This window comes from Dendrobium catenatum, unplaced genomic scaffold, assembly GCF_001605985.2.
Source record: "Dendrobium catenatum unplaced genomic scaffold, ASM160598v2 fragScaff_scaffold_767, whole genome shotgun sequence".
Lineage (NCBI taxonomy): Eukaryota > Viridiplantae > Streptophyta > Magnoliopsida > Asparagales > Orchidaceae > Dendrobium > Dendrobium catenatum.
In genome coordinates this window covers 190915-205282 of record NW_021319229.1, presented here as the reverse complement: position 1 = coordinate 205282, position 14368 = coordinate 190915, and the positions used below count along the sequence as shown (strand labels likewise).

General features: G+C 37.7%; 2 protein-coding genes across 2 annotated transcripts; one reads left to right on the top strand and one right to left on the bottom strand.

The window, feature by feature from the left end:
- The first annotated feature begins 940 nt into the window (after positions 1 to 940).
- Positions 941 to 3234, top strand: LOC110113484 (probable receptor-like protein kinase At1g11050). Its single transcript, XM_020846092.2, has one exon. It carries the CDS (start codon positions 1095 to 1097, stop codon positions 3000 to 3002), a length of 1908 nt encoding a protein of 635 aa, XP_020701751.1. The 5' UTR covers positions 941 to 1094; the 3' UTR covers positions 3003 to 3234.
- Positions 3235 to 12208: 8974 nt separating this feature from the next.
- Positions 12209 to 13446, bottom strand: LOC110113480. Its single transcript, XM_020846087.1, has 2 exons — positions 13098 to 13446; positions 12209 to 12984 (listed from the first exon to the last, which is right to left on the bottom strand). The coding sequence occupies exons 1-2, from the start codon at positions 13444 to 13446 to the stop codon at positions 12209 to 12211; spliced, it is 1125 nt and encodes a 374-aa protein (XP_020701746.1).
- Positions 13447 to 14368: the final 922 nt, after the last annotated feature.

The following is a 14368-nucleotide window of genomic DNA, read 5'->3' as shown; positions in this document are numbered from 1 at the left end:
GTCAGGTTATTGCTTCGCAACTGCTACAATGTCTTTTCTTGATGCCTTAATAGGTGGGGATATATTTTTTTATTCACCATGTAATATTTTGTCTTATTTTATCTGCAAACTTCAGAAGTATTTTACTTAATAGCTCCTTTCTTTGTTTGACGTATTATATATTTTATTTATTCTTTTAATAATATTGTGTTTCGACTCTATCATTAAGAAAAAGGAGGATTAATAAATTTAGCACTAAAAATTTTTGCATTGACATATTTACCATGTAAACTTTAATATTACATAATCCAAGACATTTTTAACTCCATTAGGCTACCCCTAGCAAGTTCCGTCGCAAGTTTCTTTTCGGCCTCATCAATGTATTGACCCAATGAGCTCCAGCAATACTTCATTTTCCTTAAATCGGTCGCCTTGATACATTGCCCGAACGAGCTCTAATGTGATTTCCTTTTTCATTTGTCTTGTTAGAGCATTACCATAGCGAGCATTGTTGTGATTTCCTTGTGCTTCGCCAATTGATGCCATGAAGTGAAGGCAATGAGAATTGTGGCGTGCTAAGGATGCAAAAGGTCATAGAAGTCATGAGAATGAGAAATTATTTTATGCGGATATCGGATGTAGAACATCATCCGAAGACCAATCAGAATATGTTACGTTGGTAGTACCGAGACATAGTACCTGAAGGTACCGAGCAATGGGTGATGTGGCGCATTCTGATTGGTCTCTAGATGACGTTCGACATCTGCACATAATAACTAATCCATGAGAAGTCAACCAAAAGGGATTTGGATGATATTTTTATTGATATTCAAAATTTTAGGTGTTTAAGTAAATAATTAAATTTAATTGTTAGATATACAAATTAAAAATTTTATATGATTTCCCAGTAAATCCACTTTAAGGAAATAAAATAAAAAATAAAAATCACACAAACTCTACTTCATAGCCCAACCCATGCCGCCGCCAGATCTGACCTGCCTCCAGCTCGTGCCCTTATCTGGGACGGAAGCCACACTTCTCCGGCCATTTCCAACCGATCCTAAACTAATCATTAACAAAAGCGAGACCAAACATACTTAATTTTTCAACTCAAGATGCGCATCGCTCCGCCCCTAATCCCAGAGCTGCTGCTAGTCGCAGCGGTTTCCGCAGCTCTTGCAATGGCCACGGTATCGCCGGCAGCAGCCGAGAGTTGTCCGATGAACCTGAGTTACGTAACCCAGTTCCCATGGGATCACACGTCTTGCCTTCCGAGCTCCAACAACATGACCAGTTGCTGCACGACTCTTCTCAGCGTGCTGGGCATCGGACTCTCTCAGCGCCTCCGCGTCACCTCCCTCTTCCGTCTCCCCTCCGTCGCCGTCTCTGCCGTCTGCCTAGCCTCCTTCCAGTCCCGGCTTTCCGAGCTCTCCCTTCCCTCCTCCCTCGTACACACCTGCTTCCCTTCTCCCAACCGCTTCGTTATCTCTCCGGACTTCTGCGACGGCATCATGTCTCTCCGAGACTGGAAAGTCCGGCTTGGGAACTCCACCGCCGTTGATTCGGACTGCGCCCCCGATCTGCTCGACCTTACCAGCTGCTCAGCCTGCCTCTCCGCCGGTTTCCAGATTTCCTCCCGCCTCACCGCCCTTGACGGCAACACTTCCCACGCCACCAATTGCTTTTACCTCACCGTCACCTACGCCGCCGGCATCGCCAACAACTTCGGCCCCGAGGATCCCCGCGCTTCCCTCTGCATCCTAGGCCTGGCCTCCCCATACCCTCCCCATCCCAAATCCTCCTCCTCTCCATCCTCCCATGCAGCAGTCTACGCCTCCTCCTCTGCAGCCGCCGCCTTCTTACTCCTCTCCGCTGCCCTTGCCCTCTATCTCTGGCGATCCCACAAACAAAGAAGAAACACGGCCGCCGCAGCTGCCTCCATGGATAGTCAGTTTTCCTCCTCCTGGCCACACCCTCGCCCCAACACCGGCGCCATTTGGTACAACATACGGGAACTCGAGAAGTCAACAAATTATTTCTCCCAGCGAAATCTTATAGGCCGGGGTGGTTTCGGCGTGGTGTATCGCGGCGTACTATCCGACGGCAGCACTGTCGCTGTGAAGCACGTCCTAGAATCGGACTTCCAGGGCGACGATGAGTTCCGCAACGAGGTAGAGATCATCAGCAATCTCCGCCACCGTAACCTCGTCCCTCTCCGCGGCTGCTGTATCACCGATGCTGAAGCCGATGAAGGAACGCAAAAGTTCCTTATCTACGACTTCATGCCCAATGGCAGTCTCGACGACTACATCTTTCACGACTGCAGCAAGCGCCCCCCTCTTACCTGGCCGCAGAGGAAGAACATAATCCTTGATGTTGCAAAAGCGCTGGCTTATCTGCATTACGGGATAAAGCCGGCGATCTACCACCGCGACATTAAGGCAACCAACATCCTTCTCGACGGCGAGATGCGGGCGAGGGTTGCGGACTTCGGGCTTGCACGGCAAAGCCGAGAGGGCCAGTCGCATCTCACTACTCGGGTAGCGGGGACCCACGGCTACCTTGCGCCTGAGTACGCACTCTACGGCCAGCTGACAGAGAAGAGCGATGTTTACAGCTTTGGAATGGTGGTTCTGGAGATCATGAGCGGGCGCAGGGCGCTCGACATGGCTTCACCGTCTGGCGTTGTGCTTATTACCGATTGGGCGTGGACGCTTGTGAAGGCAGGGAGGATTGTGGAGGTTTTTGACATGGCTGTGATGAGTGGGGAGGGTAGTGGGCCGAAGGGTATCATGGAGCGGTTTGTGCATGTGGGGATTCTCTGCGCGCATGTCATGGTGGCCTTGAGGCCAACTATTGAAGAGGCATTGAGGATGCTAGAGGGGGATATTGAAGTCCCGGCAGTTCCTGACAGACCGATGCCATATGGCCATGGAGCTCTCGTCGGTGGGGATGGGAGAAATTTCACTGCGTCGCCCACGCTGAGTGGCTTCGTTCTTAACGTCGGAGACATTCTCCGGTAAACTAAGTGGTAAACCAATTTCATAAGGAATGCTGGCACATTTCTACTGAAAATACTGGAGCATTGGAAACTTGATATCTCTGTTCGCTCCTCCTTCATAATTGATTTTAGCATGTGGTTCATTGACTGGGAGCTTAAATTTCAAATCAAGATATTTCAGATTGACGGTCTTACATAAGCATGTATAAATTTTTATTAAATACGTTTAATGTTTAAAAAAAAATTACAGTTAAGTTTTGCTTGACATTTTCTGAAACTGTATGACAATTTTAATTGTTTTGCTAGAAATTTTTTATAATGGAATAAGCTAGATAATTATTAATATATATTTTTAAAATTTTTGCTTGTTGTTACATTTGAATTTTTGCGGCGGTTGAGAATATAGAGTTAATCGTCTTAGTTTTGTACAAAGATCCACCACACAATTAGAAAAAAAGAGATGGTGCAATATTTATAAGAGACGCCAAGATTTTTACATGAAAAATCCTAAAAATGAAAAAAATTATGGGGCCTAGCCCAATTTGAAATGATTCAATTAGTGTTTGATTAGATTACAAGTGGTTGAGTCGCCCCTTAAATTGAGGACGATCAGATTATAATAATTAACCGTCGGGTTGAAATCCAGTTACAAGCGGAGATCAGAAATTCGACGACGTTTAGTGGCCGGACAAAAATCCGACTTTAATTTACGGCCTGGAGGGAATCCGATGTTAGTCTGCGGTCGGGCAGAATTCTATCGTCAGTTGGCGATTGGGTATAAGTCTTGCATCGGTCAGCTGCCGGGTGTAACTTCCGTGATAGTCAAGGAGGAATTTGGTGGCAAGAGAATTATCCTCCTCCTCTTCTTGCTTGGGTCACTCTCTCATGAGAAATGAGGGGTCTATTTATAGTTCTCAGAGAATGACATGATCAATAAATAGGAGGAAGATCAAGGATAAATTGAGAGTAGTTTTAAAGGACGGCTGATATTGAATCTCTCGATCGTGAATCATTTATTGGGTATTTGAATACCTTAATGATATTCAAATTCGACGATCTTGGGCATGTTGGATTAGTCTCGTCGAGCCGCTCAATTCAACTATAAGCATGTCACGTTCAGAATCCATTTGGTAATCCAAATTATGGTTTAATCTTTCCAAATATGTGTTGGGACTTTTATTTTGACTCGTTTGGGCTAGTATTGAGTTGAATTTGGTGTCATTGGGTTCGTATTTTCGAGATGTTCAGTTTGACTATAAGTTTACTAAAATTGGAGTTCATATGGTCTCCTATTTAATTTTGACATTTCCAACTTGATTTTCCCTCGAGATTCGTCCCAAATCAAGTTATTTCTTTGATGATATATCAGTTGCCCTTCTATCATTGGGCGTCAAAGCTCCATGATGCCGGAGCATCTACTTACGACGTTTAAATTCCTGTGTTATTATGCTTGTGTGTCGGCGGTGTAGCCTGGTGTTAGTTATGTTTTTCATTCTTTCTCTTATGTGCATAAATAGTTTCCCTTAGAGGGACGAAGGCAATTTTTTATTGGGTTTTTTAGAGGAAATTCTCTTTTGAGAATAAGAGTTTTTTTTTTTATATATTTCTCTGATTTCTTTCTGTATCATGACAAGATTGTGTAGGTGGTGAAGAACAAGAGATCTAGTAATTAGTGTGAGCATGGTCATCCAAGGCTGAATGGTGGTGTCTGGGTCTGATGCCTACACCTGACTCTCTTTTCCCCTGGTTTGAGCTTTTTTTCGGTGGCGACTCCAGTCTCAAGGGGTAAAGATCTTTTCCAAAATAGACTTGCGTAGCGGTTATCATCAAATTTGAATCCGAGAGAGGAATGAATGGAAGACAGTTTTTAAGGTCAGAGATGGTCTATTTGAATGGTTGGTGATACCGTTCGGCCTCTCCAACGCCCCTAGTACATTCATGTGATTAATGAATCAGATATTCTAGCCTTTCCTGTGTAAATTTGTGATCATCTACTTTGATGATGCCCTTGTCTACAGCAACGACCTCCGAAGACATTTACAACACTTAAGGCAAGTGCTCGAGGAGTTAAGAGAACAAAAGTTGTATGGTAACCTTCAGAAGTGCCAATTTCTAAGTAGACACTAAATTCCTGGGTTTCATACTATCGGCATCCGGAATCGAAGTCAGTCTGGAGATGATCGAAGCTACTTTGAGCTGGCTGACACCACAGTCCTTCATCGACATGCGGAGACTCCATGGCTTGGTTCATTTTACCATCGATTCATTCAAAATTTTAGCACCCTTGTTGTTCCCCTCACAGAAGGCTAAAGGCAGACAAGTTCTTGTGGACAGAAGAAGATGAAAGTAGTTTCAAACTCCTTAAGGAGAAAATGATGGCGACGTTAGTGCTCTGACCACCTGATGTTGGCAAACTGTTCCAAGTCGATTGTGATGCATCTAATGTGGGGATTGGAGACATAAAAATCCAAGAAGACCAGCCCATAGCTTATTTTAGTGAAAAATTAAATGATTCACGCCAAAATTATTTGACACATGACAATAAATTTTATGCTATTATGTGGGTTCTCCACCACTAGAGTCATTATCTCCTAAGCAAAGAGTTTGTTATCTTCACTAATCATGCTGCATTAAAGTTCCTTAGTAGCCATAAGAAGCTTCATGGTAGACATGCAACGTGGGTTGAATCTTTAGATGTGTTTCACTGTGTTGAAGCACAAGTCGGGCAAGAAAAATCAAGTAACAGATGCCTTAAGTAGACAACATATATTGGTTTAGGAAATGCAAACTCAGCTCATTTGTTTTGACTCCATCCGAGAATTATATGCACAGGACATGGATTTCAAGTAGTAATGGGAGAAATGTCAAAACCATGCATATCAATTTTTCCACATCCGAGATGGATACTTATTCTTCTACAATTGCCTCTTGGTACCTAGGTGTTCTCTCAGGACAGTTTTGATCTCAGAATATCATGATAGAGATTTGGCTGGCCATTTCAGACGTGAAAAAACTTTGGTCCTCATCAAGGAGAAGTTCTATTGGCCTGCTATGTCCAAGGATGTAGGCAAATACGTGCAGGGTTGCAGAATTTGACAGCAAGCAAAGACGACTAGAACAAATGATGGGTTGTATTTACCTTTACCTGTTCCTCGGGGATCATGGGAGGATGTATCATTGGATTTTATGTTGGGACTACCCCATAAACAAAGAAATAAAGATTCTATCATAGTGTCAAGGACAGATTCTCGAAGTTGGTGTATTTGTTTTGCTTGTAACAAGACTCTTGACGCCACCTACATTGGCGATCTCTACTTTAGAGAAATAGTTTGTCTTCATGGAATTCCCAAAACCATCACCTCTGATCGGGATGTCAAAATTTTAAGTCATTTCTAGAAAACTTTGTGGGGAAAAATGGGAACTTGGCTGCAATTTAGCTTCGTCGCACATCCCCAGGCGGATGGCCATACAAAAAATGTTAATCAGAGTCTGGGAAATCTTATATGCTACTTTGTAGGGAAGAAACTTTGCACATCTCCTGTGTTGTTATGTTTGTGTACCTGCGATGTAGCCTGTGTTGCAACTCGAGCTTATGAGTATATGTTTTTGATGATAACAGATATTATGGCTCACTTTCTGTTATCTACTTGTATTTGCAATATATGTTTGTTTGTGTGTATACTAACATTTAAGGAATACCATGCAACATCAAATAAAGAATCAAAGCTCAAGATTGGGTTGAATAATGTTATGTTGTAAAAGGAATTGTAATATTCATTAATGTAATTTTTGATTTCTTGAGTCAAGCCTTGTAAGGGTGTTTGCTTGCTTGGTGACCATGCACACACACTCAAGGGAGTGTGATCTAGTCAAATCCAGAAGATCAAGTTTTGAACTAATCGTACTGGACGATTTTGGATCATACAGGATGATCCTTTATGATATTTGAATACATCTGCCAATGCTAATTTAGGCATGATTTTAAGTTTTAATTTTTTCGTCCCGGACGATCTTGATCGTTTAGGACGATCAATACTAATCATGCCTAAATTGATCCTATGATTAAAGGGATTAATTATGGTTAACTTTTGCAATCGGATTATCCTGGACGATATGCATATCGTACAGGACGATATTTGTCGACATACTTGATTTTCCTATATCGTCCAAGCCGAAATACCATAATTTTTCTTATAATCGTCCTGGACGATCCACAATATCGTCCTAGACTATCCAAATATCATCCAGGACTACCAGGTCAAATTCTGCACATCGTACTAGACGATCCTGCGATTATCCAGGATGATTCTGGGTGCCGAAATTGAGATTTTAGGATTTTTTGAAGACCTCTTTTTAAGCACATAGTACAGGACGATCCTGCGATCGTCCTGGATGATATTTGGCACCAAAATTGATTTTTTAGGGTTTTCAGAAGCTCTCATTTTATGTATATCATACAGGATGATCTGGCGATCATCTTGGACGATAATGTATATTTTATAAATCTATTTAAAGACCTCTTGCTTTCTGATGAAGAGGCAGCCATTGTAGCTTCATTCTTTTGGAGGGAACCTGAAGAGAGAGCTTGAAAGGTAGAGAGGAAAGGGTGGAGTTTTAGAGAGGGAGCAGATCCTTGGAGGGGGATTCAAGGGAGTATGAAAGGGGATTCTACACAGGTTACTCCAGCGAGCTTGCACCTTAGTACCATCAGATTCATTGATTTTCTTGAAGGAAGTTATGGGAAGAAGAAGATCTCTTTGGTGCAAAGGACCCGGCTACTCCGCCGCACTGGGGAAGGTGGAAGTGATTTTGTAAGGGCTTCTCTGCCTCGCTATGGGGGCTAAAGGAGAGACACTGAGTTTGGTACAATACTCAAAGGGTGCCTCCGAGGAGTAGATGTAGGTTAAGGTTTTACCGAACCACTATAAATCCGGTGTGTTCTTTCCTTTATTATTTTTACCTTTAATTTCCGCATTGTGTTTTGTTTGTGGTGGATTTTTATTTGACTTTTTTATTACGAAATATTTTTTAAAATACCAATTCACATCTCTCTAAATTAGCCTTGGGCTAGTTCATAAGGGCCTAACATCCCTAACGAACTTTCAAGTGGTATCAGAGCGGGATTCATAAAAACAAGTTTTTGAAAACTTTTGAATTTCGATCCATGGCTAATTTTGGTAATTGTAATATTGCGGAAGGTTATTCAATCACCATACCACCTTTATTTGAAAATATTCTATTTGATTTTTAAAAAATTTGCATGTCTACTTTCTTGCATTCTATTGATTTTTGAATGTGACAAATGATTTTAACTGGTTATTTTGTACCGTCACGTATTATAGATGAAATTAAAACTGATATTTCTTTTAATCAATGGAGTAGAGAAGAATAAATTAATGCTCAATTAAATGCTAAATCTTTGAACTTTTTTTTCTATGCTTTAAATTCTAAAGATTTTGTGTTTCTTTCCACGAGCACTACTGGCAAGGAAATTTGGAAAAAATTACACACTATATACGAAGGCACTAGTGAAATCATGCAATCCATATTTAATATTTTAATGCATGATTATGAATTATTTTGCATAAAACCTTATGAGTCGATCTTAGAAAATATACTTGGTTTCTTCAAATTATGACATCATTGTATGATTTATGTAAAGAATTTTCAAACATTGAAAAAGTCAATAAAATTCTACATTATTTACTTGACAAATTTGATGCCAAAGTTGTTGCTATTTGTGAATCAAAAAATTTGAATGAATATTCTATTGATATTTTTATTGGCTCACTTATTGACTACGCATAAAGTTCGGGCCAAAGACTTTTGGATGCAGGTGATATGTTAGTACTAAATGCTGAAGACTCGGAGAAAGGTGGCTTAGTTGGTGATGAAAGCGATGACTTATTAAGTAAATTAAAAAGCCCACCAAAGCATAAGCATCAACAAAAGTGGAATAAAGATAAAAATGGTAAGAACATTAAGATTTTTTCTAACGTTATTTGCTTTAGATGTAGGAAGCCTGGACACATGAAAAATCAGTGCCCTAATTTGAGAATTCTTCCTACAAAAAAAAAGGGCAAAGCTAAGCAAATTGTAAAAATGACAAATAATGAAAAGCAAAAAATCTCCTAGGCAGACCTAGCTTCTGAATGATCAGACCAGGAGCAAGATGATGTTTAAACCATTATTTGTGTGTTTATTTTTTAGTGTATACATGTTTTGTTCATTTTTGTGTTTTTTTGTGTTTATTCTTTGGATTTATTTTTCTTTGTTTTTTCTTTTCTTATCTTTTTCATTATTTTATTTAATTTGTACTCTCTTTTCTTTTTTTGTGAAGTTCTCTCTGATCGACACACACATTCACCTTTCTAAAAATGAAAAATCTACCTCCTATTTTTCTTAATTTCTTATATAAGTTGTGGTTGACTTATCTAAAAACAGTCAAAGAAAGGAAACTCATGATTTTTCCTGTCCATCTCTTATCTTAAAAAGGTCATTTTACTTTTGATTCGAAATCTTCATCATATTATAAATTGGATTTTGAAACTGATTTTTTTCATCTCCTTACATTTTGTTTATCACATAAAGATCCTTTAAAAGTTGTTGAATCTACCTCATAATTTTTTTAATCAAATAGTTCACTTTATTAATAGAATGGGTTTACTTTTATTTTTAAAATTTCAAAAAGATAGCATATTAAAAAAAAGGCCAATGACGTCAAATCAAAAAACTGGCCAATGATGCCAAATCAAAAGATGAGCAATGACGCCAAATTGAGAAAGATACACAATGTGTATCAAAAAGTAAAAGATGCACAAAGTGCGCCAAAAACTGACATGAGGCATAAAATGAGCCCACAAAGAGTATGCTTATTTTTTTTGTATTACTTAAAGCCTAAGAAAACCCTTGATATTTTTGATACTTGATCTTGAAAATCCATATTCTTTATTCACCAATTTTTTCATTAATCTTCTATTAAATATGTTTTATGAAAGGAGTTTTAAAAAATTAGAGTTTCTTTTTCTAATTTATTCTTTGATTTAGATATTGGATTAAAACATTTTTGAGCCTTTAAAAGAACTTGAGCTTGGATTAAAAATTTCTGAATTCCTAACCTTTTCTGGATTATGCGTTGTCAATCCATTTCTAAATAAGTTTTTAATTAAAATCAAGAGGCAACTTTCTCGTTTTAAAAATATTTGATTTTTTCTTTTCACTAGAACAGGGATGGCTTTGGTTTTTATTTGTTTTTATTATTCTGATTGTTTTGTGCCCTCCTCTTTTTGATAATGTCAAAGGGGAAGAACGTACTGTTGTATTTATATATATTTTCTTTTTAAAAAAAAAATATAAACAATAAAAATATTATCTTCCCCTATTTTTAAATTTTTATTCTAGTGAGGGGGAGATTAGGAGAAAATGTTTTTAATTTTGCAATTCAACCAGTAATATTTGTCATCATAAAAAAGGGAGAGATTGTTGCAACTTGAGCTTATGATTTTATGTTTTTTATGATAACAAATATTATGGCTCGCTTTCTTTTTTTGAAAGATGCATAAAGCAATAGCATTAAAAAGAAAATAAGCTAATATAAGCTAATAGCATCACATTCCTCCTTTAAAATAAGAAAAAAAAAGGAGAAGGAATGTGATTCATTGTAAGACAATCCCAATTAAAATCACCGTTATGAGCATAGTTAGCACAGAAATCTACTAACTTATTGCTTTCCCTACTAACATGTTTGAAAATAACACATTTAAACTCTTTAATAAAGGAATAGAACCTTGCTTCAATCTCCGGTATATGACTTTTGTTGAGAATGTTTAGAAATATTTTCATCACATTTTCATTGTCTCCTTCATTATCTCCTCCCTCCAAATGGCTGACAGCATCCCAAACTTCCTTCAAGTTAAGCTCATAATTTAACATTGCTCTATCCAAATCGGATAGAGTAACTCTCGGGCATGGCCAGTTATTCAAAGAACAAATCCTGTGACTCCACTTGGATTGAAAAAATTTGAAGAAAATTTCTTCAATTTTACTTTTCTCCTCCACCAATTCTCTATTCTCATCTTTAATGTTGAAGATATAGTTTGCATTTCTCCTAGCATTTGCAAAAGAATAAAAGAACCTTGTATTTAAGTATCCCTCTTTTAACCATTTTACTTTAGCTCTTTGTCTCCACCAGGAATTTAATCGGGCTAAAGTGCAATGATGTTCATTGATTTTGGCTCTAAGAAGCAGGATTTTACCTTCGAAAAGGCTACCAACTGCAGACTCCTCCATTTGAAGATCCAATATTTCTTTGATAAGATTGTCTTTCTCCAGGTTAAGTTTTTTCAGATTTGATTTGCTCCAATAGAAAAGAGATTTCAAAGCTCTTTTAAACTTGATATCCAGTTTATCTAAGAGATGATTGACAATATTTCTAGTCCAAGCTTTTTGAACAATAGTCGCAGAAGCATAGTGAAAAGCCCAAGTGTCTTCAAACTTGATAAAGCCATTTGGTATTGGTTTATTTTCCCATAATTTCATCATAACGAGACAATGATCAGAAGTTATACGAGGGAGATGATGAACCACCAATAAAGAGTTAGACTCAAGAGAAAATGTATTAACAAAGCATCTGTCAAGTCTTTCAAGGATACGAGCTCCACCTGACTTGTTATTATACTAAGTATATCTTGGCCCAATAAAATTCAATTCATGATAATCAAGGTTAGAAAAAAATAATTTCATATCCTTTGAGCTTTGTGAGAATTCAAATCTTCTACCTCCTTTCTTATCAGTTTGAGATAAAAGACAATTAAAATCACCTCCCACCATAGAAGGTTTATCAAGAAGCAAATAATTCTCCAATTGATTCCAAAGGTCCCGCCTTTTATAGGAATATTTATTAGCATAAATAGTTGAAATCCTCCAAATTCCTTTATTATGTATATCCAAATAACCAATAACACATTGATAAGAAGAAAACAATGTATTAAAAGAAGCAAACATATAATTCCAAAGAATTAGAATCCCTCCAGAAAGACCCTCCGAGGGATAATGAAAAAAATCCCACTCAATACTAATCAGAGCATTAATATCATTTCTAGTCATTTGAAGAAACTTTGGTTTCTAACGAACCAATAAAGTCCACATCATACTTTTTGACAAACTCTTTTAGATATAGAGAAGCATTAAGTTTCCTTGCTCCTCTACAATTCCAAAATATAATGGAATTCATTGATTAGAAGGGGGACTAGCCCCATTCTTCTTGTCTTTATTTTCCATCTCCATTCTTCTATTTCTAGTCAAGAGTTTAATTGGTCCAAGAGTTTTGATCTCTTTTCCCAATTTCCTTTTAACCGAGCTATTAACCACTTTAATTTTTTTAACAGTTAAAGCCATATCCTTCGGTTTAAGGGATGACATAATAACATTACCATCAATATTATTCTTCATAGTAAAAGCAACATTATTAGCATCCTCGTTTACTGTGTTAAGAATATCAAACATATTATTATTTAAGATAATATGTTGAGAAGTTTTTAGATTCTTACTAGTTGGAATCCCATTGTCAACTTGAGATAAATCCAATTTATTGATAGGCATATCCTCTATAATCTCTCGTTCTTCCAGGTTTCTATCAATAGCTAAATCATCATTCACAAGGTCTTTATCTCTGTCATCATTCTTCAGATTTTTAACCAAAAGCAAGTCTTCTGCAGCAAGAACAGGGACTCCTGGAATAGGAATTTGACTTAGAACCACAGCTGGAACTGAACCTGTGACAGGTTTCCAAACTTCTTTTAGAATAATTGGTCGAGCAGTAGGTTTTTGATTAACCTTAACTGCATTGTTCTGAAATTTCTTTTTCCTCCCATATCTGACTTGCATCCACGGACCATACCCTTGCTCTTCCGGATCAACATTTGCAACATCAACTTCATGAACTGCGTTAGCTTTAAGAACATAATCCACTCTAGAAGAAATAACATTTGAATTATTTTTAAAATCTGCAGGCATATAACCAAGACACTTCATCATTAAGTGTCCAATTTTGCCACATTTGAAACAAAGTTTGGAAACTTTTTCATATTCCACATTTTGATAAATTTTTTGGATTCACCTTCCACCCATACTCCCAAAGGAAGTTGTTCGTATAAATTGATACAAACACAAATCCTTGCAAATTCTCTTCTATTCCATTTGAACATGTTTCCGTCTAGTAGAAACGGCTTTCCAACTAGAGAAGCAATCCTACAAATATTTAAGTTGTCCCAACAATATAAAGGCAGATTAGGGAGTCTAACCCAAACCGGAGCCGAAAGACCTTTCAAGGAGTTTGTAGAAAAAGAAGGTGACCATTTTTCAATGCCCATTATATGACCTTTAATAAACCAAGGTCCTTCACATAAAATAGATTCCATAATCTCAACATTCTCACAAGAACAAAGAACCCAGTCTTGACCCAGCATAGTGAGTCTAAAGCTGCCATAACAACTCCATTGTCTTCTTAACTCACTATTGATCACTTAAAATGGAATGTTATCACCAAAAAATTTGATAACAAGAGCATTTCCCAATATTCTATAATTCTCCAAAACATTCTCCATATGCAGTTTTACAGTTTTCCCATCTTCAGCAACAAATGAACCTAAGTTCAAATTATCCACTTTCACATTGGCACTTCTTGCCCAAACATTTGTTTTAATGTTGCCCATTTTATTAGAAGTTTCTAGAGGACAAATTTTACTGGGACAATTGATTTCAGTGTTCAAATCACCTGAATCACAATGTCTGACCTGTTTATGAATTGTAGTTTTCTTAACAGGATGCGGCTTATCAACGAACACCTCATCAGTAACACGATGATTGATTCCATCAATAATATCGCCATTATTTGAATTTCCACATTTAGAAATCAGATCAACAGGACTGCATGGGGTAGAATTACAAAATCTGCTCACATGTAATTTGAAATCCGAATAATTAGCAGTATTCGGGCTTCCAGAATTGAATTTTAGATTCTTAAAATTCTTCAGGCTCTTCACACCATCTTCAATTAGAACAGCATTGCCTTTCCCAATTATAGGACTTGTCTTTTTTGAATTAAGACAAGCTCTTTCATTAATGATCAGTGGTCTTTCCTTTACAGATACTTTATGATTTCTACCTGTCAGCAATTCAAATGTAATATTCTTTTCAGAAGATTTTGAATTTGGAGGATTAGTCCTCCCATCCATTGCAGTAGAAGGAGGATCGTCACCCATCATTCATATTCCGATTATCGGAGATAGATCACCGGATCAAATAATCGGCGAGAAAAAATAGTAACAAAAAAATTTGAAATTCACTTTCTCTTACTAGAAAATGACACTTTCTCTCACTAGAAAATGA